Below are 21,412 nucleotides of genomic sequence, written 5' to 3' on the forward strand. Positions count from 1 at the left end.
CACATGCTCTCACTCCAGAAACATTTGTTGCGCAACGCCAGATGACAGCTCCCTCAGATGCTTGCAACGACAACAACAACAACAACAACAACAACAATAACATGCACTTACCATGAGTATGCCCAGCTGTTTGATATGCATGCCCATGCGCTGCAGAGTTGCGCGGCCTCTTGCCCGTGCATGTTCGACTGGGACCCAGTTTCCATAGGAACTGGTGGGGATCTGAAGCCCAATTGGCCTTGTTGCTCTACACTCAAAACCTCAAACACGCGAGGCGTCACAGCTAGCCGGCTGCATGGTACCACCACCACCACCTCCTGCAGTCCGTCTACTGCAACGCTATTGACAACCATACTATACCATCCTCACGCAGGGCGGGGTAGACTTATTACTACCGCACTTCCATGTTGTCATTGAAAAACAAAGGTACAATCTAGTGTCTTTGCACCTTTTCCCCCATGGTCAAGTTTCGTGCCTGCAGCCAGTCCTCTAGTCTGCTCTCCACCAGCCACATGGCGGAGCTTTCTGTCTAGCACTGCAGATTCGGGAACATCACGCAGCTCAGCTTGGCGGTCCTTGGGGAGCTAGTTGCCAACAACATCGGTCTAAAAACGTGACCAGATGGCCACTATGAATCACGTGCTGCATAGTCCATGTTTAATGCTTACACGAGTGATTCTCTCCATGTCAAGTCAGAGTACACGACTGCGCGCCGCCAGTGAGCCAATCAGATTCGCCCCACCTCCGAACGGGCCTTCAAATCTCCGACTTGTTTCCACTTTCGACTCATCGCAAGCAACCCCACGTTATACGACTCGACTCAACTCCCAATACCAGACCGCTGCACATTCGCAAATATGCCAGGAACACGGGGCCCAGTCCCAGTGCCGCTCGAAACAAAAGGCCAAAACCTCACCCAGGACATCCTCGACCTTCTCGACACAAAAGAGCCCCTCCGCACCGATGAAGACTTCCCCGCAATCTCCCAGGCCGAAATCAAGGCCGCACTCGACAGGCTAGCCAGCAGATCCATGGTCGAATACAAATCACTAGACTCGGAAAAGGTCGTCCTCACTCCCGAATCCGAGGGCATAGTCGCAGAGGGAAGCCACGAGTTCAAGGTTTGGAAGTTGGTCAAAGAGAGGGGCAGCGTCCCAATTGCTGAACTACCGGTACGTGCAGCATGCACTATGAGCTAGCCACATGCGATTGACAAGAAGACACAGACCATCTTTGGCAAAGAAGTCGCTAGCGTTGGACAGGGCAATGGCTTCAAGAACAAGTGGATCAAGAAAGACGGAGACAACCTAGTCCTCATCCAGACCGACGAGCCCGCAGACACCACCCGCCAATTACTGCAGGCCATCAAAGACACACAGTCACTCGATGACGCGAAGCTCCTTGCCCAGCTGAAGAAGAAGAAGCTCGTGACTGTTACCAAGGTCATTACATACACCATCACAAAGGGTCCCAAGTATGCAAAGGAGATTCCCGTAGAGCACACCGACCTGACGGCCGAGCTGCTTACAAACGACGCGTGGAAGACTGCAAACTTCAAACCATACAACTTTGCTGCACTCGGAGCAAACCAAGATGCGGGCGCATTGCATCCTTTGAACAAGGTCAGACAGGAGTTCCGCAATATTTTCTTCTCACAAGGTTTCGTCGAGATGCCAACAGGACAGTAAGTTTTTTTTTCTTTGGTTCTGAACAAAGCCCAAGACCGACTGACATTATTAGCTTCGTCGATACAGGCTTCTGGAACTTTGACGCCCTTTTCGTACCACAGCAACATCCTGCGCGTGACATGCAAGACACCTTCTTCGTCTCATATCCACCAAAAGCCGACAAGCCGCGGTTAGACCCTGCAAACGAAGCAACCATGGAACGCATGGAGGCCGGATCGAAACGTCTCTTTTCCACACCAGAGAGCGAGAAGCGAGAAAAGAAGGCACGAGACTTTGAGCAGTACTGGCAAGATGTCAAGAAGGTGCATCAAGAAGGTGCTTTTGGCTCAATAGGATGTAAGTCGGATGTTTCTGAAGTCATGACCCCGGAATCTGCATACTGATGACTGTAGACCGATACCCATGGGAAGAAGATGAATCCCTCCGCCTTGTCCTCCGCACACATACCACTGCAGTCTCGACTTGGGCCCTCCACCGCCTTGCAGAAGACCCCCGTCCTGCGCGCTACTTCTCCATTGATCGTGTCTTCCGTAACGAAACCGTCGATGCTACCCACTTGGCCGAGTTCCACCAGATTGAAGGTGTCATTGCCGACTTTGGTCTCACTCTTGGTGGCCTCCAACGTTTCCTCGAGGACTTTTTTGGCAACATGGGCATCACCAATCTGCGCTTCAAGCCCGCCTACAACCCCTACACTGAGCCTTCTATGGAGGTCTTCGGCTACCACGCTGGTCTGAAGAAGTGGCTCGAGATTGGAAACTCGGGCATGTTCAGGCCCGAGATGTTGGAACCTATGGGCCTGCCCAAGGATATGCGCGTGTACGGATTCGGACTTTCGCTTGAGAGGCCGACCATGATGAAGTATGGTGTCAGTAATATCAGAGAGCTGTTGGGTCACAAGGTTGATTTGAGCTGGATTCGGGAACAGCCAGCTGTGCGCTTTGACAAGGATTAGGGCGTGGACAAGATGGACCCTTTGTTTGATTTGTTACGATAGGACACGGACATGGCCTACGCTACGGAGCTGTGATTTCAGTCTACCCTGGAAATGATATCCAAAAGAGGCGCCGAGCGCTCTAAAATGAAAACTAGACTATTCTCTCTACTGTTTCGTTGTTCCGTAAAATCAGTAGCGTCTTGATACTGGGGATAGTTTTTCTTGGTTAGGTGGTAGTCATTTCAGACTTGTGGCCCTGCATTTGTCCTCGATTTGCCCTGCGGCCGTGTCCGCTGCTTTTTGTTGCTTTTGTGTACGTCGTGAGCTCTTCCCGCGCGGCGTCAACCCCGATATATATGCGTCATTCGGTCGTCCAAAATCTCTCAATCCTTCTCCAAGCTCACCCTAACGTCCTCGTCAATCCTCCTATTTCTCGCCCCCCTATAAATCCAACTCTCACTCTCCTTTCCCCCGCCCCACCTCGCCTTTGCCCAAACCAAGCCATCCTGCCCCAAGCCAAACCCCAACCCAACCAACAACCCCAAGCGAATCGTCCGCGCAGCCGTCGAAACCGGAAACTGATGCCACGCACTCCACACGCCGCCCGTCACCATGCCCGCGAGCGCACTACTAACAAAATCCCTACTCCCACTAACGCCCCTCTCGATCTTCTTCAAATCCAGCTCATCCACGCCCTCCATCTCCTGCATCGTGCGGCCCGCCCTCCATGTACCGCGGAAAACATCCAGGCTCTCCTCGACGACGAAAAACACCATACTCCACGCTGCAATGTACGTGCCCTTGCGGAGCCCCTCGACGATGCCGTACCGCCACTTGTAGTAGTTTTTCGACTTGTGGTAGAGATACCAGCCCGGGTTGGATGTCGGCAGCCGGTGCGCGTTTTCCGCCCGGAAACGCAGCGAGGCCATGTGGCCTGCGGATAGGGAGCCCAGCGTGAAGCCGGAGAGGAAGGAGAGCGTCGTGGTTAGGAGGAGGCGGCGGTCGAAGGGCATGTCGAGGCGGGGGGAGGTGGGGTAGGGGGGTTTGTGAGGAGGAGGTGGTGGTGGTGGGGTTGAGTCGGTTTCTGGGGCTGAAGAAGCCATTGTGTGCTGTGTAATCTTGTGGTGCCTTGCGTGGGCGTGGGTGGTTGTTGGATTTGCGACTCCTAGTGGTGGGTTAGGTTTGCGGTGGAGATGCGGAGGTGGGTGCGGAGGTGATGGGCGGGTGCGATTGTGTGCGGGTTTGCGAGATTGAGATTTTTTTTTCAGGAGTACGTCTGTGATTTTCTTTGCGACCCGGTAGAATGAAGCGTCAATTGATTGAATCGAGAATTTGGCCGCTCAATGCGAAGAGGTAAGTAAAAAGGTCAAATCAGCTCCGCGCAAAGTCCGCGAATTCGAAAAAGTGCCAAGGCAGTCGCCGCATGACATCGTGTTACGCGTCTCCCCTTTGTTCCCCCCGCGTAGTAACCCCTCCATAGCAAACCACCTTGACCTACCCCCACCATAAACCAGAACATCCCAATCTTCCACACACATACATCCAACGTCTCACCTCCCCATTCTTTGTTGCATCCAATTGGCCCACCACCTACACAAAACATGACCACGCCCACCCCCCAAACCTGGACCCTCCGCCTTAAATCCCACAAAACAACCGTCCTCCTCCACATCGACCCTCTACACACCTTCGATACCATAAAAGCCGCCTTATACGACGCGCTCCAGCAAACCGAACTCCGCCACCCAGACACGGGCGCCGCAATCCCTCTGCCCGCCTCGCCCTCGGACATCCAGCTCGGCCGCCCGGTCAACATCAACGACGCACACGAGGGCTTCAAGCTTGGGGAGTGGGAATACAGTGCTCTTGACAATGGAGAGGAGGTAGAGGGGAAAGGGAAGGGTAAAGCGAAAGCTGCGGCGCCAACTGGCGGGAAAGGGGCGGCGAGTGCGAAACAGTGTCCGAAAGGGGCGGGGTTGAAGGATGGGGCTGTGCTGGCGTTTCGGTGGGTGGGGGATGGGAATTGGGAAGGGGAGGATGAGGATGAGGAGGACGAGGGTGCGGGGAGGGGGAGGGAGGGGGATATGTGGGGGGTTAAGCTTGCGAGCTTTGAGGATGCGTATGGGGTGGAGAATGAGGGGGATGTTGGGGGTGGGAGGGAGTTTGAGGGGTGAGTTTTGTGAGCAGTTGGTTTGCATGGATAATATGAGATTGAGTTGTCTTGGATTCGTCCGAGGTTGGCTAGGAAAAGGCGCTTGAGAAGATGGCCAAGTGCGCCACCAAGGCTCGTCTGGGGAGCAGTAAAACCAAAATACTGACTCAAAGAAGTATCGTCTTGCTTCATTTGGGGTAGAGGAAGTACCCAAGTCGATGGTACAGACGACATGGGAGAAGCTTGCTCAGCCGTCGCTTGTACGATACCAGAAATGGATGGGGAAACACCTAACTGTGTTTCAACCACTGATTTTCTAGACATGAAATTCATACACACCTCAACCTGTTCAACTGCTTCGAGCCCAAAAACAAAACAAGACGAAACCAGCCTACTAAACGGAGATGCATTCAACGCCAGACAGGACGCCTAAGCTCGGAGCCAAGCATACAGGCCAGAGAAGATAAACATGTCCGAGGTAGTATATTTACCACACAAAGCACATGACATAACTGTGTTAATTTACATGTAGACAGATTACTCAGTGCTAAAATGGACGTAGCACCTTTCTATATTCCCGTGCGCATTTACCACAAAAAAAACTCCCTGTGCACCGCATTCTTCACATTGACATAAAATATACACAAAGACAGAGTAAGAAAAAAAACCCCCCTCCATATATCCCCAACAAGCACCGCACCATCTTTACCCTTTTCTCCACCCTTCAATCCTAACCATCTACCAATACAAGAAAACAACAAATCGAAAATGTCTAAAAGACATCCTCGCCATCCTCCCTGTAACAAGCACCCAAGGCCTCTCTCTCTCTCTCTCTCCCTAGCCACACACACATGCTCTCCAGCAAATACACCATCCGCGCCTTGGCCCGGTTTGTGGCGAGTGAGACGGCGAGGGAGGTGAGGCATGTGCAGGTTGGGGATGATGTGGCAAAAGGGGTGGTTTGCCGAGGGGGTTCAGGGAGCAGTTGTATGAGATGGATGTGTTGTTTAGGGAGGATGGGTATTTTGGCGGGGGTAGAGGAGGACGAGGTGAGGGAGCAGGTCAAGGGCCAGGTGACGGGGTTGGAGGATAGAGTATAAGGTTGAGTAAGAGGTGGTGGAGGCGTAAAGGGGGGGGGGGGGGGGGGGGGGGGGGATGGTGTCAGTGTGTATGAAATAATTGTCAAATTCTTAATAATGCCAGTTTTTGTTTCTCCCTTGGTTCGAGGTTTGCTCTGAAAAGCCGTCGGTGTCTGCACATACTATCCCCCCCCCCCCCCCCCCCCCCCCCCCATTTTCATCTATCATACACGTCAAGCTTTGTTCCCGAGCGCCAAAACTCCAGTTATTACCCCCATATCGTTTGTACACTCACATAATACATAAACATACGCAACCATCAGTCACCACCTTTCGTCCACCTACCTAGAATCCAGTATATCCATGCATATTTGGATCGATCGGATAACTCCACATTGCCATTGAATCTGGAATGAACAAGGCAGATAAGTCCGCGTCTGAACCAGTACCCAAGTCGAATTGCGTAAAGTCAAAGTTCATGTCGAAAGGAGGCTGTCCGCCAAGACCTATCATGTCTGCTGTAGGCTGTGCAGCCATGTTAGGATACCAGTTTGACTGCATGGCTTGTTGCGAGTGCTGCGCATGTGCTTGCAAAGCTGCTTGAGCCTGTTGCTGAGACCGAGATTGCGCTTGTGTCTGTTGTTGCTGCTGGGTAACATTGTTGCTGCCCATTGCAACTTCGGACAGGAGGTGAAGCGGCGTCTGTTTCGCAGGCGACTGGCGCGTAGACGGCTTAGGCGCATGGCTCGAGTTTTGCCTAGATTCGTACTCGGCATCTGGTAGTTGTTCATTATCGGCCCCTGCTTTGATATGTGCAAATCGTTCCTGAAGGCGTTTGGCAACAAAGTAGAATTTGCCATGCGGAGACTGGCTATCGCGGGAGACGATGGCGTTGAACATGGAAACCAACTGTTCAGTGTAGGCTTCAATTTGCAGATCCTCTTTCTTGATGATGCTTCCCACTTCACCGCAACTTGTGACTGACACCCACATCTTCATTAAACAGACGATTGCGTATATGGCGCGCACACCTGCTGTCATTAGTAATGTGCCCCCGGAAAAGCCATGGCGACTTACAAAAGATGACAGGCAAAGTCAGAAGAGTGTCAAGCTCGATGCCCAGTATCGTGTCAAGGATACCATGCGTGGCTTTAAGGCAGTCTCCGAGAGCGCCGATATGGGCTGGACCAACCGGTGCATCCTTCTTAGCTCCAGAAGCCGGCGGCGAAGAAATGGCATCCGAGGTGTACGGGGGGTGCAGGTCCGTAGAGCCTTGATTCTGATGAAGAGCAATTTCGTGTAGATAGAGATCTGTGACATGCTCCCCCAGTCGTAGAGTGGCTAAAAACAATTAGCAACAGTGTAGCGGTGAATTACCTGCAACTTACGATCAACGTCTCCGAGATTTTCATTCTCCTCCCTCAGCCCTTGAAGCTCGTTTTCGAATATCTTCAAGGCGTAGATAACTTTGGGATCCGAAATGGCCACTTCAACTGAAGCGTCGTCCATGCAGAACTCGACCGAAATCTTTTCTCCAATGTGGGCCAGCTTAACTTGTTGACAGAGCAGCTTGTCTGACGGAAGAGCTTCAGGAGAAGTTTCGAGGATGCGGACGCTCTCGGCCATGTAATTGGTCCAACGGAGAAGGATCGGTCGTCGCAAAATCATTGTGATGCTCATGCAGAGATAATAGCACACGAGAAATGTTCTTCTGGCTTCAATACTCCCAGAGTCAGGATGATACCTCTGGAACGGACCAACCGAAAGTTTCATAACATTGGGCGTCGCCCTTCTTCCTAGGCCCAGATCGAGAGCCATGACAGCTGCGCAGTTTACCATCATGTAAAAATTGTGCTGTTCAAAGTGGAGGGGTGGACGGTACCAAAGCACTGCTGCGTGCAATGCCTGAACAATCTCAAGTGACTTTTCTCCGTTGCGCCAGATGATGTCGGCAAGTTGGTCCTTGAGGAGCTTGGTCAACTCGCGTTGGGTGTCTTGCGAGACAAGTTGCTCTACACTTCCATGCGAAGAGCCGGCCAAGATGGAAAGAAACAGAAGCGGCTTCTTCTCGCGGACCTCGCGGGCTGTAGTACCTGGAGGAAAGGGCACTGCTGGAAAATGGGGGCAGATCTCGTTGACGTAGCGAAGAAAGACGCGCTCTGCAATTTCAGGAGCCATAAGATTGTCAATCAGAGGGTTGATGTGGCCATGGTCGGCATGGATCTTGCCCTTGACCGGGCGCTTGATATCAGGGTGTTCTGTAAGGTCACGATGGATAGCATCCATGTCCTCCGGAATTGACTACCATGTTAGCTCGCACTGGCAAGACGTGCCGGTGTACTCACAGGATGTTGGCCGTCCACTCTCCTGCGCTTTCGATCAGGGCCTCGCTGTATGCTCTGGGCTGGACTGTAACCAGGAGGAATATCTGGATATCTACCCGCTGGTGGATTGGACCAATCTTGCTCGAGATTTCCCATGCGATAGGAACCCTCGGCGGGCATAGGTGCTATGCCGTGCTGCGGGAAGCCTCCCTGATGCCTAACGTCAGGCGCTCCAGCCTTTTGCGCGTGCAGAGTGGCTGTCAACGCGTCAATTTTGCGTTCGAGTTCGGCGACGCGACTGTCTGCCTTTTTCTGGCGCTTGCGTGTTGGCGGCGTAGTAATGCATGGCCGGCCTGCTTTGGCGCATCGTCTGCATGGTAGGTCTGGTCGTTCTTGGTCGCACCGCACTTTGAGTCCCCGACACGAATCGCAAGCTCTGGGACGCTTCAAGTCGGCGGGGGATTTTGCAGACCCCGGGGTATCATTGATACTGTTGGAGAGGTCAGCGTGGGGTCAATGCGTGAGGTGTTGTGCTGGTATTTGTCGCTCTACAGCGCCCGATGACGTGCGCGTCTTCATGGCAAGCGCAAAGCGGACTCTGACCGTCTGCGGACAGCTTAGATCGCGTCGTTGGATGTACAGAGAGCGGTGCGTGAGAAAGTGGTGATGGCGCTGAAGTGGCGCTGCGCTGCATCGTCGCGGCAGGTGGGAAATGGCTCCGGCAACGTACCCGTCGTGGTCGTCTTCATCTTCGTGGCCGTCATCATGGTGGTCTGCGTCTGGTGCAGTTGGTGACGTCTGCTCGAGGGCGGGATCAAGTATGCTGCCGAGTGGGGCGGACTGCGACAGCTGCTGGGACTGGGAATGGTGTTGAGCGGTGGGCGAGGGCAGGTAATACGGATGTCCGGAGTTCTGCTGGGGTGCAGACGAATAGAGCTGCTGGGCGCGCGGGGGCACCGATGAGGCGCTGGCAAAGAGCCTGGGATCTATCTGGCTCTGGTCTGCCATGAGACTGCAGTGCCGTCGACGTGTGGATGAAGGTCGGCGTCGGTGGCCGTATAGTACCCGAACTTCCGCGGTCGACTGCGCCGCCGAAAAGGCTGGAGTTGGAGTGCCACGCCCGCCACGCTAGGCCGCAACAGGCTAGTCCAGCAGGCGAGCCAAATTCCAGTCAGAGACGGTACGTAATGCCACACAGGACAGAATGCGCGCGTGGCGACGAGCAACACGAAGAAGAAACATGCAACAGAAACATGGCAGCCGTCATCATTCAGCTACTAGCTACTAGCCACTCGGCTGCAAACACGTAACACTTCGTGCTCTCATCACATGTACACGTCAAAGGCTTCCTTCTTGCGCTCCTTCATCCTGAGCTGACTGGCGGGATGATGGCCACTTCATCGCCCTCGTCAATCTGCTGCTCTGCATCCTCCTCGTTGACGTCTACATACTCCAGGTTGACTGTCAACGCACAGCTGCTCAGCACCTTGTCCTTGATGCCCGGATACTTATTCTCGAGCAGAGCAAACAGGCCGCCCGCCTTGACCGGCGCAGGCAGGTCTTCGCTCGTCTTGCCCGTAAACGTTGAAGCGGCGGCAAAGTAGAGGATCGAGAAGTGGCCCGCAGGCGCTTTGCCAGGTGCCATGATGCCTACGCAATGTGTTAGGACCTGGGTGCAATAGCTTATCAAACACGCATCAAAGACGAGAGCTTCCATCAGGAATAAAAGTGTTCCGCAGTCTGCCGCCGAAGCAACAGTCGGATAATACATGCTATACTTTTTTGATACATCATATAAAGGGTGTGTTGAAAAAGAGAGCGAGAGGACACATACCTATTGTGTGCTGGGTGATGAAGAAGAGAAGACGGCGAGTGCGGGACAAACATGTGAGTTCGCGCACCGATTTACTAGCGTCGGCGCACTGGCCTTCAATGGAGAGCGCGCCTCCGCCGCATTTTTTGGTTGCGGCGACTGACGACATGATTCACACTCGACTCGCCATGTATCCTCGAATGCAGTCGACGGTTGGCAGCGTTTGCTTACGCTGCCAATGGCGTCTCATCAACAAATCCCGCCGCTTTGCTCAACCAAACCGTCGTGGAATCTCTACTATAAAAGTTGCGCAAACGCCTCGGCGGGCGTTGCATGCCACTGCAACCGTATGTAGCCCATGCCTCCACTTCCATGAAGAATCACTTTCTGACCAGAAACAGCCCTCACAACTATCTTCCACATCCGACACCTCTCCGCAAAATTTTGACCCCTCCCTTCTACCTCGTCCCAAAAATACTGCCATTCGAGACCATCTTACAAAGTGGCAAGACGTCTACGGAGGACCGACACCAGAAACACTTTCCGCATTTCGAAACTACCCTATGCGCGATGAAGTCCTGAATGGCCTTGCTAAGCTAGCTCCTTATTCAAAAGCTGACGAGGATGCAAAGAAAAGCGAATTGGACGGTGTAGAGGAAGACGAAGAGGACGATCTCATAACCATTGGCCTGTTCTTGAAACCCGGTGATGTGGTTGAACTTTCTCAGGCTGGCCGTGAGCCAGTCCTTGCTGTCTTTGTCCAGCAATTGGACACTAGTAGCCAGCTCTTCTCAATCAACGGCAGATGGACACATTCAACTCTCAAAAAAGTCACTTTCGCTATACAGGGCTGCATCGACCCTTCGCTCGTTCAGCCGCTCGTACCGTTCCTACCCACAGATCCGACAAAAGCCAATCCCAAAGGCGAAGTCCATGTTCCTAGAGACCTTGCCTCTCCCGTCATAGCCGCTCTGGAACATATGACCCAACAAGCAGAGCACATCTACCGCAAAAATGCACCAACACTTGACACAGCCTACACAGTCCTGGCCGACGAAAAAAGGACCCGCATGATGACATTGACACAAATTGCTAGGAAGCTACTCTCACCCAACGATGCAAATTGGACACCGTCACCGGCTGCGCTGCTAGCTGTACGCAAAGCACTCAATCACAACGAGTTCCGTTTTCGATCCGACTCTCGCAGCCACAGACTGACCAATGTTTTTGCTATTCGACCAAAAGTAGACGTCCAAACAGTTGAAACTGTGCATGAATGGATTCGAGAATACCGAGAGCATCTGGCTTCGAATGTAAGCACGTCACATGATAGCAAGCAACCGCCTACCAAGGGCGCGACTTATGTCAAGGAATTCCTCGACAAAGCACGCAGGATCATCACAACTAGCAGGAAATACCGTAAACCGGAACACGGTGGTGTAGGGCCGAGTACTGCACCCAAAGAACTCAAGTCCACCATGAAGGTCACATGGGGTGAATCTTTCACGAGTGCTGACCAGCAAATCATCAATTTTTTGCAATCATGGGCACTTAGCGATCAATTTGCAGGCATGGCAGGCCTCCATGCTGCTTGCATTGGCCTGATTTCTGCCACGAATTGCTACGAACCAGGGGTGGTCCGGGATGAGGGAACTGCCGACGAAAGCCTTAGCAACATTAGACGTGCCACTGGATTGCTGTTCTTACAAGAGATCGGTGTAATCTCGCCCCACGAAAACCGCGCACTCTATGACGAGCAACTGATGCTCCCCACCGTTCGCTTGTCACGAAACATTGAAGTGCTCAACGACAAGGCGGAGCTTACGCGAAGGAATCCTGACTTCCGTGATTCAATGGCGGACTTACGTCGCGACTGGGGCACAACGACCGTCTACTGCGTCGATGATGTTGGTGCCAAGGAAATCGATGATGGCATTTCTATTGAGCGAGTCAAGGGATCCGATAAGGAAGACAATGAATTCTGGGTTCATGTCCATGTTGCCAATCCAACAGCATTTTTTGACAAAACCCACACACTTTCCGGTCTCGCTGCTCATATTACAGAAACAGTATACACGCCAGAGCGATCTTATCCCATGCTTCCGACTTGGGCTTCCCAAGAACATTTCAGTCTTGACCGCGATCGCCCTGTCATTACGTTCAGCTCTCGTATAAACAAGTTCGGCACTGTGCTCGAGACAAAGATTCAGCACGGCATTATTCGAAATATCATCAGCCTCACTCCTTCTGAGGTTGCCAAGCTTTTGGGCGATGAGAATACTCTGAGCAGTCGACAATTCACTGTTGGCGGGGAAGTACCCCAGAGTGAAGAACGGCCGCTTCCAAGCGTATCACCCAGTCAACTCCAGGAGCTCCATAATCTATACACTGCTGCAAAGGCGCTATGGGAGAGTCGTAGAGCTGCTGGTGGCATCCGATTCAATTCGAACAACGTGAGCGTCCAGGTCTATGAAAGCGCCACTAAGCCTGGTTTAACCTGGTATTCGCCTTCAATCAATCGAGTACGTCATATTCAAGGAGACCCTATTATTGACTACAAGAACACTACGCCCAAAGAATTTTTGCCCTTCGATATTGGGCCCAAGAACATAGTCGAGGAGGTGATGATGCTGGCTGGCCAGTCAGCAGCAAAATGGTGCGCAGAGCGGGAAATACCTGTCATGTACAGAGGCACCGTCGAACCCCCATCTCACGAAAACCTGTCTGCAGAAGAACTTCGAAGCGTCATAAATGAGCACCACAAAAAGCATGGAGATATACCTGAACTTCTTGGTATACAGTTGGTTCGCGCTTTGGGTAGGGCCATCACACATTCTTCTTCATTGCCACACAAGATCATCGGAGTGCCCGGCTATGTCAAGGTCACCAGCCCCCTTCGTCGTTTCAGTGACATGATTGCGCATTGGCAAATAGAAGCTGCTGTGCGCTATGAAGCGCGGACCGGCAAAAAGTTCAACGCGCTTGACAGTGCTGCTTCATCACGAAACATACTGCCCTTCTCTCTCAGGCAGATACAGGAATCGATTGTTACACTGACGCCTCGAGAGCGCATCATCTCAATAGCCAAGCGAGACGCAACACTCTACTGGGCTTCTCAGGCATTCCTCCGCGCTTTCAAGTACAAGGAAGCGCCTCTTCCCGAGATATTCAAATTCCAGGTTCGACAAGTTCGAGAAGGCAGAGATTCGGTTGGCCAATTGCCCGAATATGGATTTGTGGCTACCATGTTACAGTATGAAGATGTTGAGGTGGGCGACGAGTGGGAGGTGAGGTTAGAGATGGTGGATGTCTTTGCTAGAGTCGTCTTCGTGAAGCCAGTTCGTCTCGTATACCGCAACGAGAGCGCTGTTGCTTGAACACAGGCACTACGGCTCGAAGGAGGTAAATGCAAAGAAGAATGACGCACGCCCCCTTGGCTAGCTTCTGAAATGTGTTTTCCGGCGATTTGAGTTGCCAATGATTTTTGGTCTCACATTGCAAAGGAGGCGCTTTAGTGCGACGCTTCGGAGCGTGCACCCTCAACATTCTGCTGAATGTCAAATGGATCAGCATCACGTATTTTGGTAATCACATGAGCGGACCATGTCACGATGACCTGCAGCGAAAATTTGCAAAGCCACGAGAAGAGGTCAAAAGTCTTCCACACCCAGGTTCTAGCAACCATTCGCACACTTTCATGCAAGCCACATATGCAATGCCGGAGATCGACGCAGTGCGGGAGGTGATGCGCTCGTGTCAAGATCGTGGCGCTGTGGTGGCCCCCGTACAGAAAAACCCAGTTGGCGGGTCACGTACATGTGCGTGGACAAGTTTGAATGCGAGACCCAAAGGCTTGGGTCGTTGTGAGCGGTTTTCACCGCCATCCGTGCTCCGATGGTACTTTCATCGGCTTGGCGATATCATTGTACGACGCCGCCACGACGCCATACAGCAGTGGCGTATGCACAATGCAATAAAATTGATTTAGACATTGAGGTGTTGGTTGAAGGTTACTCTCTCCATTGGTAGTACCTCTACACTGCAACTGTTTCTACCTGCCAATAAATAAGTGAGGCTAATGGTTTTCGTTCACTGATTACAGCATAGAGCCTGAACCACATTTCTGGAGGCATATCTGGACGGTAGATATTCGATAACAGTGACTTGCTGAGGGGCCGCAATTAGCCTGTACGAATTCATCTTATACTCTTCTCTCTCCTACACTTATCCGCATACCCGATGTGAACCAGTTTTCGACTGCATTGGAATTGTCTCTCTTTCCTCGTCCTTGAAAATTCCCACAAAACCAAACCCGAGCTTATCTCTTTCGTCATGGGCGAAGTATCATTCGAGCAAGACCATGCCCTCCAACACCAAACTCTAGGCGAGACCGTTGTCACGCGGAAAAAGCAACCGTCACGGTTGCAACGTCAGTCTCTTTCTTGTACAAAGTGTCGGGAGCGGAAGGTGAAGGTCGGTTCATACTAAACCCGCTGACAAATCCCTCCACAATAGGTTGGATATTTGTAGCGTATTCGGCTCAAATGGCCCTTTTCTTTCACTAGCTGACAGATGATAGTGTGACCGCACGAAACCATGTTCGGCATGTTGTGTTCGGGGTCTTCCCCGTGACTGCCACTTCATAACTGAAGACGGCAATTACACCCCAATCCAGCAAAGTTACGAACTCCGTAAACTTCGGGCCGAGAATGTCCAACTAAAAGAGCGATTTCGCGCACTCGGTATACCAATTTACGATGAAGAATTTGATCACACCTCACCTCTAGGTTCACACACCGATAATGTGTTTAGCCCAGCGGGGAAACGGCCCTCTACGAAGCAGACCCTCTATCAAGACTCTGGGTGGCAAAACAGCATTTACTTTGGCGCTCCTGGACTAGCCACTGTCATCAGTGATGTGGGTAGATGTCGTAACCCACGAGAACTTGGTTAACATTTTTTTGAGTTTAGTTCGGACCACTTTGACAACCGGACAACATTGGCGCACATAATACCCCGTCCTAAAGACATATTCACCTCAGAAGACACTCCCGCATATGCCTTTGCCACGCTCTTCAGCGCTTCTTCTGATGAATGCATTCCGCAATTGCTTAGTTGTCTGCCTGCAAAACATGAGCTAACAGAGTACATGAACGTATTTGAACATAGTGTGAGCATACATATCCCTGTAGAAGTATCGACATTTGAGACAGAGCGCTTTTTATTAGATGCTGAGAGTAATTCTCACTCTTGTCCGAGCATGCTGGCATTGATTCTTGCAGTCATTGCTCTTGGCGCGCAGCACTCAATATGGGGAAGGAATGGTAGTTGCGATGTCGCCAAAATGGAAGCAGAGGCCCAGAAAGGTAACGTCTATAGTAAGTATACCGCAACACATATCTGCTAAGCTCACATTGAGTGCAGTTGCCGCATCAATGCAGGCTTTACGACTAGCTTCGTTCATGCATAAGCCGTCTCTTGTAGCTGTTCAAACACTTATATTGATCGGAAAGTACTTGGCTAATAGCGGGAAATTCTTGGACGCATTTATACTCTTCGGCACCACTATCAGATCGGCTCATTCTATCGGTCTGCATTGTAACCCGAAACATCTCACATCCTGCTCTCCAACTGAAGCGGAGGTCGCAACGCGCCAAAAGATCTGGTGGTACATGCTCCGAATCGACGAGGAGTATTCTATGACATTTGGACGGCCACTTGGAATTAGCAGCATTGGCACTTGTTGCTGGCCACAGGTGCTCACAACAGACCCCAATGTGCTACGACTTGGAGATTTCATAATACAATTTACCGTACTTGCTAGGCAGATTTTGCGCAGCGATCGACTGACTGATCCTCAGATTGATGAGTTCACAAAAGCGCTCTGCAGATTGTTGGATACAATGCCTGAAACACTCCAATTCGATCCCGCCTGGACTGATACGGAAAGCCCGCCGTCACAAGACCTCTGGTCACTCAGGACTATAGCAACCGGTACGTCGACCAATTTTTTTTTTCGTTGATCTTATCTCATCTATTGGATGCTTATCTGCAGATGAATTCTCCTGTACTCGTTTTGGAATAAAACCGATGTCATTCGACAAAGCCTTTTCATATTAATAGCTTTTCCTGCCATTGTTGTCCAAGCAAAAAATGTTACATTCTCAATCAGCTTACTCACAAGAAGCAGTTTTCCATTGCAAAGCTCATACCTATCTCATTCTTCTCAACCGTCAGAGAACGCATCGAGAGACATTTGACGATCAGCAGATCAGCAGAGATGCTACACCGCATCAACAAACCATGAACCATTCTTGTTCAAACAGTCCGTCACCCGCGCTGTCGCCGAGAGGTTGTATTAGAGGCAGAACTATTGTGGTAGCCTCATCAAAAGATATTCTTTCTGCATTCCAGTTTCTCCATCAGAAAAACCCATCGGTATTGATCGATTGGTCTATTGGACAACAGGCTTTCAATAGCTGCATGCTCCTCTTGTTTGATGCGATAGAATACCAGCGAATCACCGATGGAGTCTTGAAGGCCGAACAAACCTTGTCGATATTCAAAGAACTCGAGGAAAATAGCGTGCACAAGCTCGCGCGGATCGCAGTTGAAAAGATTAGTCGAGCCCTCCAGACGCTGCACGACCTCGTTGCACAATCGTCACAAGGTAATTCTGAAAGCTACGGTTGGCAACGGAACCATACTTTTGGGTACGGAGCTGGGAAGAACGGGGTATCACAAGACTGGGTTGGGATCGAAAACGTCATGGGTAACACTGGCATGCAGCTGCTAGAGACCTATGATCTACGAACACCGTACCAGGAGACTTTTAATCTCATAAGCTGGGATACACCTGGTTCGTTCAAGGACCACTCAAACCAGCATGTAACTCAGCAATGGGAGCAGAATGACATGTCAAAATCAAGACCACGAAACCAGGACGACAGGAAGAATACCAGCATATCACATATACGATGCGTCACACCATCCCCCAACGATCACACCCTGCAAAAATATTACACAGCTCCAGCCTCACATGCAGATCCCACCCAGCTACCCCCACAGCCGCCGAAGATAATTGCAACACATCACACTCATCATTGCAACCCGATTCGTCCATTGCCTCCTCAAGCACCCGACGCAACACCCTTCTCAGCCCCCTTTTTTCACAAAAGTTGGACCAATGAAAAGCCTACGTACTCTAAACACAAAAATTTCACTACGATCACCCCACCGACCATCCCATCTACGTCCCTATACCGTGCAAATAAGAACCCCCCTCGTACAAGCTACCGGTCTGATGCTACGGCTTCGACTAGTCAGTACAATGTACCGCGACCTAGCACTCTCGGGGATATCAGACATATGAATTACGGAAAGCAAGGAGAAGCCAGCCACGCACACTCGATGCAAAATTTCCACATGGCAAACACACCGAACCCAGAGTTTCTAGATGCCGCAATGGACGTTGACACGAGCGAAGTTGTATGGGAGAAATATCACACACACAACACCAATACCTCTCTTTATCTACCTAACCGCAATACTTTTCATTGATATCCACCTTTGCACCGTGTTTCCATCTAGCAAAAAAAAACTCCCCTTCAAAACGCCTTCCCCTGAATGGGAAACCCATCCAAATCGCTCCCTCCTACTCCCATCCCCCCTTCCCACTCCTCCCCCAATGGCATAAAATCCAAATTCATCCTTCCTTCACCGCCAGCACCACCGCTACCGCCACCGCCAGCCAGCTCCTCAAACGCGCTCAGCTCGGGAAAATGCGCACTAGCGAGCGCTGAAATGGTATCTTGCGCTTCGTACTCTGAACGCATCCATCCGGTGTGTCTGGGTTGCGGTAGGGATGAGGAAGATGCGGTGGTGGTGGAGGGTGTGGACAGGGTATGGCTGAGATCGGGGCACCAGGGCGAGGGGTCTGAGGATGATGGCGGGATAAGCATGTAAGAGTCTGAACGGTGGTCGTCAAAGCGGGGAGGAGGAGGAGGAGGGGGTGGTGGTTGTTGGGCGGCTTGAAGAGACAAGGAGGGGTGGAGGGGCGGAGTAGTTGCTGCTGTGCTGGAACTCATTGTGCGTTTATGCCTGGTTCCGGAAGTGTTTGCGCGGGGACGCGAAGTGCTGCTTGAGCTCATTTGACGTTTTTTGTGCCAGGGCTGAGCGGCTGGGGGTATGTCGGCGTCCGTGTCGATGGTGCTGCTTCTGCGCGCGGGCACGAGGCTCGACGGCGGTTTGTAGATGGAGAAGGATGTCGCGGAGAGCGGGTCCGGGCCGCCGCGCAGTTCGACCATTACGGCGCGGAGGACGGTGGACATGCGCTCCGCGGGTTGGTAGGTGTAGGCCATGTCGGAGAGGGCGGCGGCGAGGCATTCGAGGTATTGCATGTTGTTTGCGCGCGAGACGGGGTCTTTGATGAAGGCTAGGGCGGCGACGAGAGCGGTTGCTGCCGTGCCCTAGAAGTTTTTGGTTAATATTTGTCCTTTTACAGAGTCGGGTTGTACGAATACGTACGGCATGTTGCATTCCAGTGATGAAGATTTGCTTCGTGTCGAATCGTTGTCGATGCTGCCAATATATCCTTGCTACTCTGATTGCATGTTTAGTACACACCGTCCTACTCAACGTTGAGAAATGGTCGTCGGGTTCGTTTTCATTGCTTGCTTGGTCATCGTAGAGCGCGAAAGGGCGATGCAATAAGATCAGACTGGAGTGATATTGCTGGTGGAGCAGAAAGAAACTAAAGGGTGCTGTTGCAATATTGTTTGGTGTCCATAGAAGCTGTTCGGGTAACCTAGCATACCAGCTGCTAAACTCACGATCTAGTGCTGCCATACGGATGTACTGGTTTCGGTCTATAGCCGTGTGCGAGTCCGAGATGGCGGTTTGAGAACGATGGGGATCCATGTTTTCCGTTATTTTACCAGCGAGCTCCATGAGGTCAAGAAGGGCTTCGTAGATCATGGTTTCCATACTCTTCTCAGGACCGGCGGGGCGACAAGTACCAAGGCGCTCGAATTTGTTGGTGAGATTATAGATTTCTAGATCCGCAGATTTCATGGATGTCGGACGACCGAGGAAGAGTGCCCAGTACTTGTCGTAGATCACGCATGCCCAGAGAGTCATCTGTCGAATCTCTATCTCGCGAGGGGGGAGGCCGAGAGAACGTGTGTCGAGGTGGAGACTAAATCGCAGTCAGCAATATGTCTAGGTCCCTCACAACATTCAGAAGACAAACCCAATGTCAAATGCAAGTCTCACAGCCATCCCGGCATACATCCACCCACTGTTGTCCCTGCCAACACCGCACTCCAAGTCTCCCAGCAGTAGCAGTGCAATCACACTGGGTATTCCGCCTGGCCTTTCGAGCTCCTGGTCGAGCATGTACTTGGCCTCACGATGCAAAGTACTCTCCATGCCAGGCATACTAATCCTCTTGATATCCGGTCTCTCTTTGTTAGCAAAGCGAAATCCCATAGCCAAAACACAGACGTGCAAGAATCCAGAATAGAACTGCGTGCGACCCGTCTCGCGGTCCTCATTGAAGGCATCTTGGTGAAGTACATGAAGGACGGGGTTGTAGAACTGCCAAAACAGATTCATGAGGTAGTCGTATGTTTCAAGTGGGAGGGAGCGTATGATTCTATCGGCTCGTCGGGCCTGCTCATTGAATTCTTGGGTGATGTTCAAAGGGTTTACGGACTCGGAGTGCACGTGACAGTTTGTTGTCGGGCCAAAGTACCGAAGGCGCCCGTTGAGCTGGTCAAAGGAGAGATGGCCGCGTGTAGACAAAAGTCGGTTAACCATGCCGTCCTTTTTTGGCGGAGGTAGCATAGGCGGAGAACCCACGCTGTCTGCATCTCCATTTGAGATGTAGGGGCTGAGACCGAAGTCTTGTTGCTCAAACTCTGGGTAGTCTTCCTGAGGGCTTTCCTGGCTAGCAGGACTAGAGTTATCGATGTGTGCAGTCGTGTGCTCAGTGACCTTTCGACTTGGCGAGGTGGGCTCTTCCTCGATATTAGGAGCACTATGTCGTGTTTTGGGTGGATGGTTCGCAGGAGGTATTTCCTCGCCTCGCTCCTTCAGCATGGCTTCAAGAAGAGCGACACGGTCCGTAAGAGAGCACATGTATGCTCTCGAGATGGGCCTACATGTTTGTTAGCTGCTTCGCAAACATTTTATACTCCCGACACACCTTCTTCGCTCATCGTCATTTTTGATAACGCACTCTACACCTGATCGTTTACACTGGGTGCACTCTTTCTCTCCCGGAGGTACCACACACTATAACTTGTCAGAAAGGTTTGTATAAAAAGGCAGTGACCATACACGAATCCTGCGGTCTCGGCACGAAGCACAGGCGATGGATGCTCTGTGACGGGGTTTTGAAGACTTCTCTTTCGAAGATGCCTTCTCAGGTACGTTCTGATCAACCTTGCTGTCTTTCCTCGACTTGGGTTCTTGTGATTCAGATTGTTGCTTAGTCACTTTGGGAGTACTCGATGTCTTGTTCTCGCCAGCCATCACTTTCTTCAAGGCCACTTTTGGTCTCTGGCGCGTTGGACACTGCAGATCAGTGTGAAAAGAGGAAGAAGGAATGCCACGTACGGTGCGACGGATGTCATGGGGGAGAGACTGTTAGACCCACCACGATGGCAACACTCCACACTAAATCCAAACTTCGGCCTGTGTTGAGCGACTGGGCTAAGACTAAACCGAAACCTTTCCCGCCAAATGCTGGGGGAGCAGCATGCGTCCGCGTCTTGGAGGTGGGGCCCCGCAATTCCATTCTACCGGGCAGCTCTCCTCTACTCGCTCCAGGCGGCGTCCGCGATAAGGAGTGCCATGCTTGCCCTGAAGTGATATTCTACTAGCCAAAGTTTGGTCCTGGCTTAGTATGCCCCGTATCGATCCGAACGCCTGGTGCAACGAACGAAAAACATGATGGCTCTGAGCTTTCCGGGCGCGGAGGATCTGCCTGTGAGGAGAAGGTTACTTAGTTGGATGTTATTTCTCAACATGCTCGTTGACCGGTGATGAGCCGAACATGCATGCAATCGCCGTAGCCAATCCCAGAGATCTGCCGTGGAGATGCGGTGCAGTCATTCCGAAGCAGGAGTCACAGGGACTTTTGAGTGTGACGCGCATTCAGCTACGTGCGTAAATGCTTGATGCGGTCCTGTCTCGACAACGCTTCCAATGACAGCTCACTACACTCGTATCGCGGTGCATTTCTCATGGTACCCCAGAATCTGCGAGTCGTGTTGGATGGAGCTGAGGGTTCAGTCTGACTCGAGATGTATCGGAATGAGGGGTTGGATTGGTAAGGGAGTGTGGCGGAATCTTGGAACTGGCAAATAATCATTGCGATTTCAATGTGGAGGCTAGGATGTCAGCATCCGCACCT

At 51.7% G+C, this 21,412-nt stretch overlaps 8 protein-coding genes across 8 annotated transcripts; 4 read left to right on the forward strand and 4 right to left on the reverse strand.

The window, feature by feature from the left end:
• Positions 1 to 701: 701 nt before the first annotated feature.
• PSV08DRAFT_398943 (tRNA synthetases class II core domain (F)-domain-containing protein) lies at positions 702 to 3,111 on the forward strand. Its single transcript, XM_014229002.1, has 4 exons — positions 702 to 1,172; positions 1,227 to 1,684; positions 1,741 to 2,024; positions 2,081 to 3,111. The coding sequence occupies exons 1-4, from the start codon at positions 858 to 860 to the stop codon at positions 2,641 to 2,643; spliced, it is 1,620 nt and encodes a 539-aa protein (XP_014084477.1). The 5' UTR covers positions 702 to 857; the 3' UTR covers positions 2,644 to 3,111.
• PSV08DRAFT_25027 (uncharacterized protein) lies at positions 2,827 to 3,968 on the reverse strand. The gene has a single exon (XM_014229001.2). It carries the CDS (start codon positions 3,726 to 3,728, stop codon positions 3,009 to 3,011), a length of 720 nt encoding a protein of 239 aa, XP_014084476.1. The 5' UTR covers positions 3,729 to 3,968; the 3' UTR covers positions 2,827 to 3,008.
• A 148-nt stretch (positions 3,969 to 4,116) lies between these two features.
• Positions 4,117 to 5,119, forward strand: PSV08DRAFT_266849 (uncharacterized protein). The gene has a single exon (XM_066092507.1). The coding sequence runs from the start codon at positions 4,227 to 4,229 to the stop codon at positions 4,797 to 4,799; it is 573 nt and encodes a 190-aa protein (XP_065949799.1). The 5' UTR covers positions 4,117 to 4,226; the 3' UTR covers positions 4,800 to 5,119.
• A 1,039-nt stretch (positions 5,120 to 6,158) lies between these two features.
• Positions 6,159 to 9,188, reverse strand: PSV08DRAFT_215883 (uncharacterized protein; the record flags this gene model as incomplete). The annotated part of the gene is made up of 5 exons (XM_014228999.2): positions 6,159 to 6,887; positions 6,934 to 7,197; positions 7,245 to 8,157; positions 8,202 to 8,670; positions 8,911 to 9,188. 5 exons carry the CDS (start codon positions 9,186 to 9,188, stop codon positions 6,202 to 6,204), a joined length of 2,610 nt encoding a protein of 869 aa, XP_014084474.2. The 3' UTR covers positions 6,159 to 6,201.
• A 232-nt stretch (positions 9,189 to 9,420) lies between these two features.
• PSV08DRAFT_359050 (uncharacterized protein) lies at positions 9,421 to 10,054 on the reverse strand. The gene is made up of 2 exons (XM_066092976.1): positions 10,015 to 10,054; positions 9,421 to 9,830 (listed from the first exon to the last, which is right to left on the reverse strand). The coding sequence occupies exon 2, from the start codon at positions 9,823 to 9,825 to the stop codon at positions 9,544 to 9,546; it is 282 nt and encodes a 93-aa protein (XP_065949800.1). The 5' UTR covers positions 9,826 to 9,830; positions 10,015 to 10,054; the 3' UTR covers positions 9,421 to 9,543.
• A 106-nt stretch (positions 10,055 to 10,160) lies between these two features.
• Positions 10,161 to 13,556, forward strand: PSV08DRAFT_384303 (uncharacterized protein; the record flags this gene model as incomplete). The annotated part of the gene is made up of 2 exons (XM_014228998.2): positions 10,161 to 10,340; positions 10,395 to 13,556. 2 exons carry the CDS (start codon positions 10,161 to 10,163, stop codon positions 13,368 to 13,370), a joined length of 3,156 nt encoding a protein of 1,051 aa, XP_014084473.2. The 3' UTR covers positions 13,371 to 13,556.
• A 769-nt stretch (positions 13,557 to 14,325) lies between these two features.
• PSV08DRAFT_347476 (uncharacterized protein) lies at positions 14,326 to 17,553 on the forward strand (the record flags this gene model as incomplete). The annotated part of the gene is made up of 5 exons (XM_066092793.1): positions 14,326 to 14,466; positions 14,573 to 14,911; positions 14,960 to 15,359; positions 15,418 to 15,987; positions 16,184 to 17,553. The coding sequence occupies 5 exons, from the start codon at positions 14,326 to 14,328 to the stop codon at positions 17,551 to 17,553; spliced, it is 2,820 nt and encodes a 939-aa protein (XP_065949801.1).
• Positions 17,554 to 17,600: 47 nt separating this feature from the next.
• On the reverse strand, positions 17,601 to 20,529 carry PSV08DRAFT_384305 (fungal-specific transcription factor domain-containing protein; the record flags this gene model as incomplete). The annotated part of the gene is made up of 5 exons (XM_014228996.2): positions 17,601 to 18,461; positions 18,520 to 19,189; positions 19,244 to 20,152; positions 20,201 to 20,289; positions 20,335 to 20,529. The coding sequence occupies 5 exons, from the start codon at positions 20,527 to 20,529 to the stop codon at positions 17,601 to 17,603; spliced, it is 2,724 nt and encodes a 907-aa protein (XP_014084471.2).
• Between the last annotated feature and the right edge of the window lie 883 nt (positions 20,530 to 21,412).

This window comes from Bipolaris maydis (assembly GCF_028858645.1).
Source record: "Bipolaris maydis strain C4 unplaced genomic scaffold PSV08scaffold_2, whole genome shotgun sequence".
Taxonomy (NCBI): Eukaryota; Fungi; Ascomycota; class Dothideomycetes; order Pleosporales; family Pleosporaceae; genus Bipolaris; species Bipolaris maydis.

What these genes read in the sequence shown, in the direction of transcription:
- PSV08DRAFT_398943 (XM_014229002.1), top strand. Translation starts at nt 858, where the DNA reads ATGCCAGGAACACGGGGCCCAGTCCCAGTGCCGCTCGAAACAAAAGGC. An exon ending in GTCGAGATGCCAACAGGACA is followed by an intron (nt 1,685 to 1,740) that starts GTAAGTTTTTTT and finishes TGACATTATTAG; the next exon opens with CTTCGTCGATACAGGCTTCT. An exon ending in TGCTTTTGGCTCAATAGGAT is followed by an intron (nt 2,025 to 2,080) that starts GTAAGTCGGATG and finishes TGATGACTGTAG; the next exon opens with ACCGATACCCATGGGAAGAA.
- PSV08DRAFT_25027 (XM_014229001.2), bottom strand. Translation starts at nt 3,728, where the DNA reads ATGGCTTCTTCAGCCCCAGAAACCGACTCAACCCCACCACCACCACCT.
- PSV08DRAFT_266849 (XM_066092507.1), top strand. Translation starts at nt 4,227, where the DNA reads ATGACCACGCCCACCCCCCAAACCTGGACCCTCCGCCTTAAATCCCAC.
- PSV08DRAFT_359050 (XM_066092976.1), bottom strand. Translation starts at nt 9,825, where the DNA reads ATGGCACCTGGCAAAGCGCCTGCGGGCCACTTCTCGATCCTCTACTTT.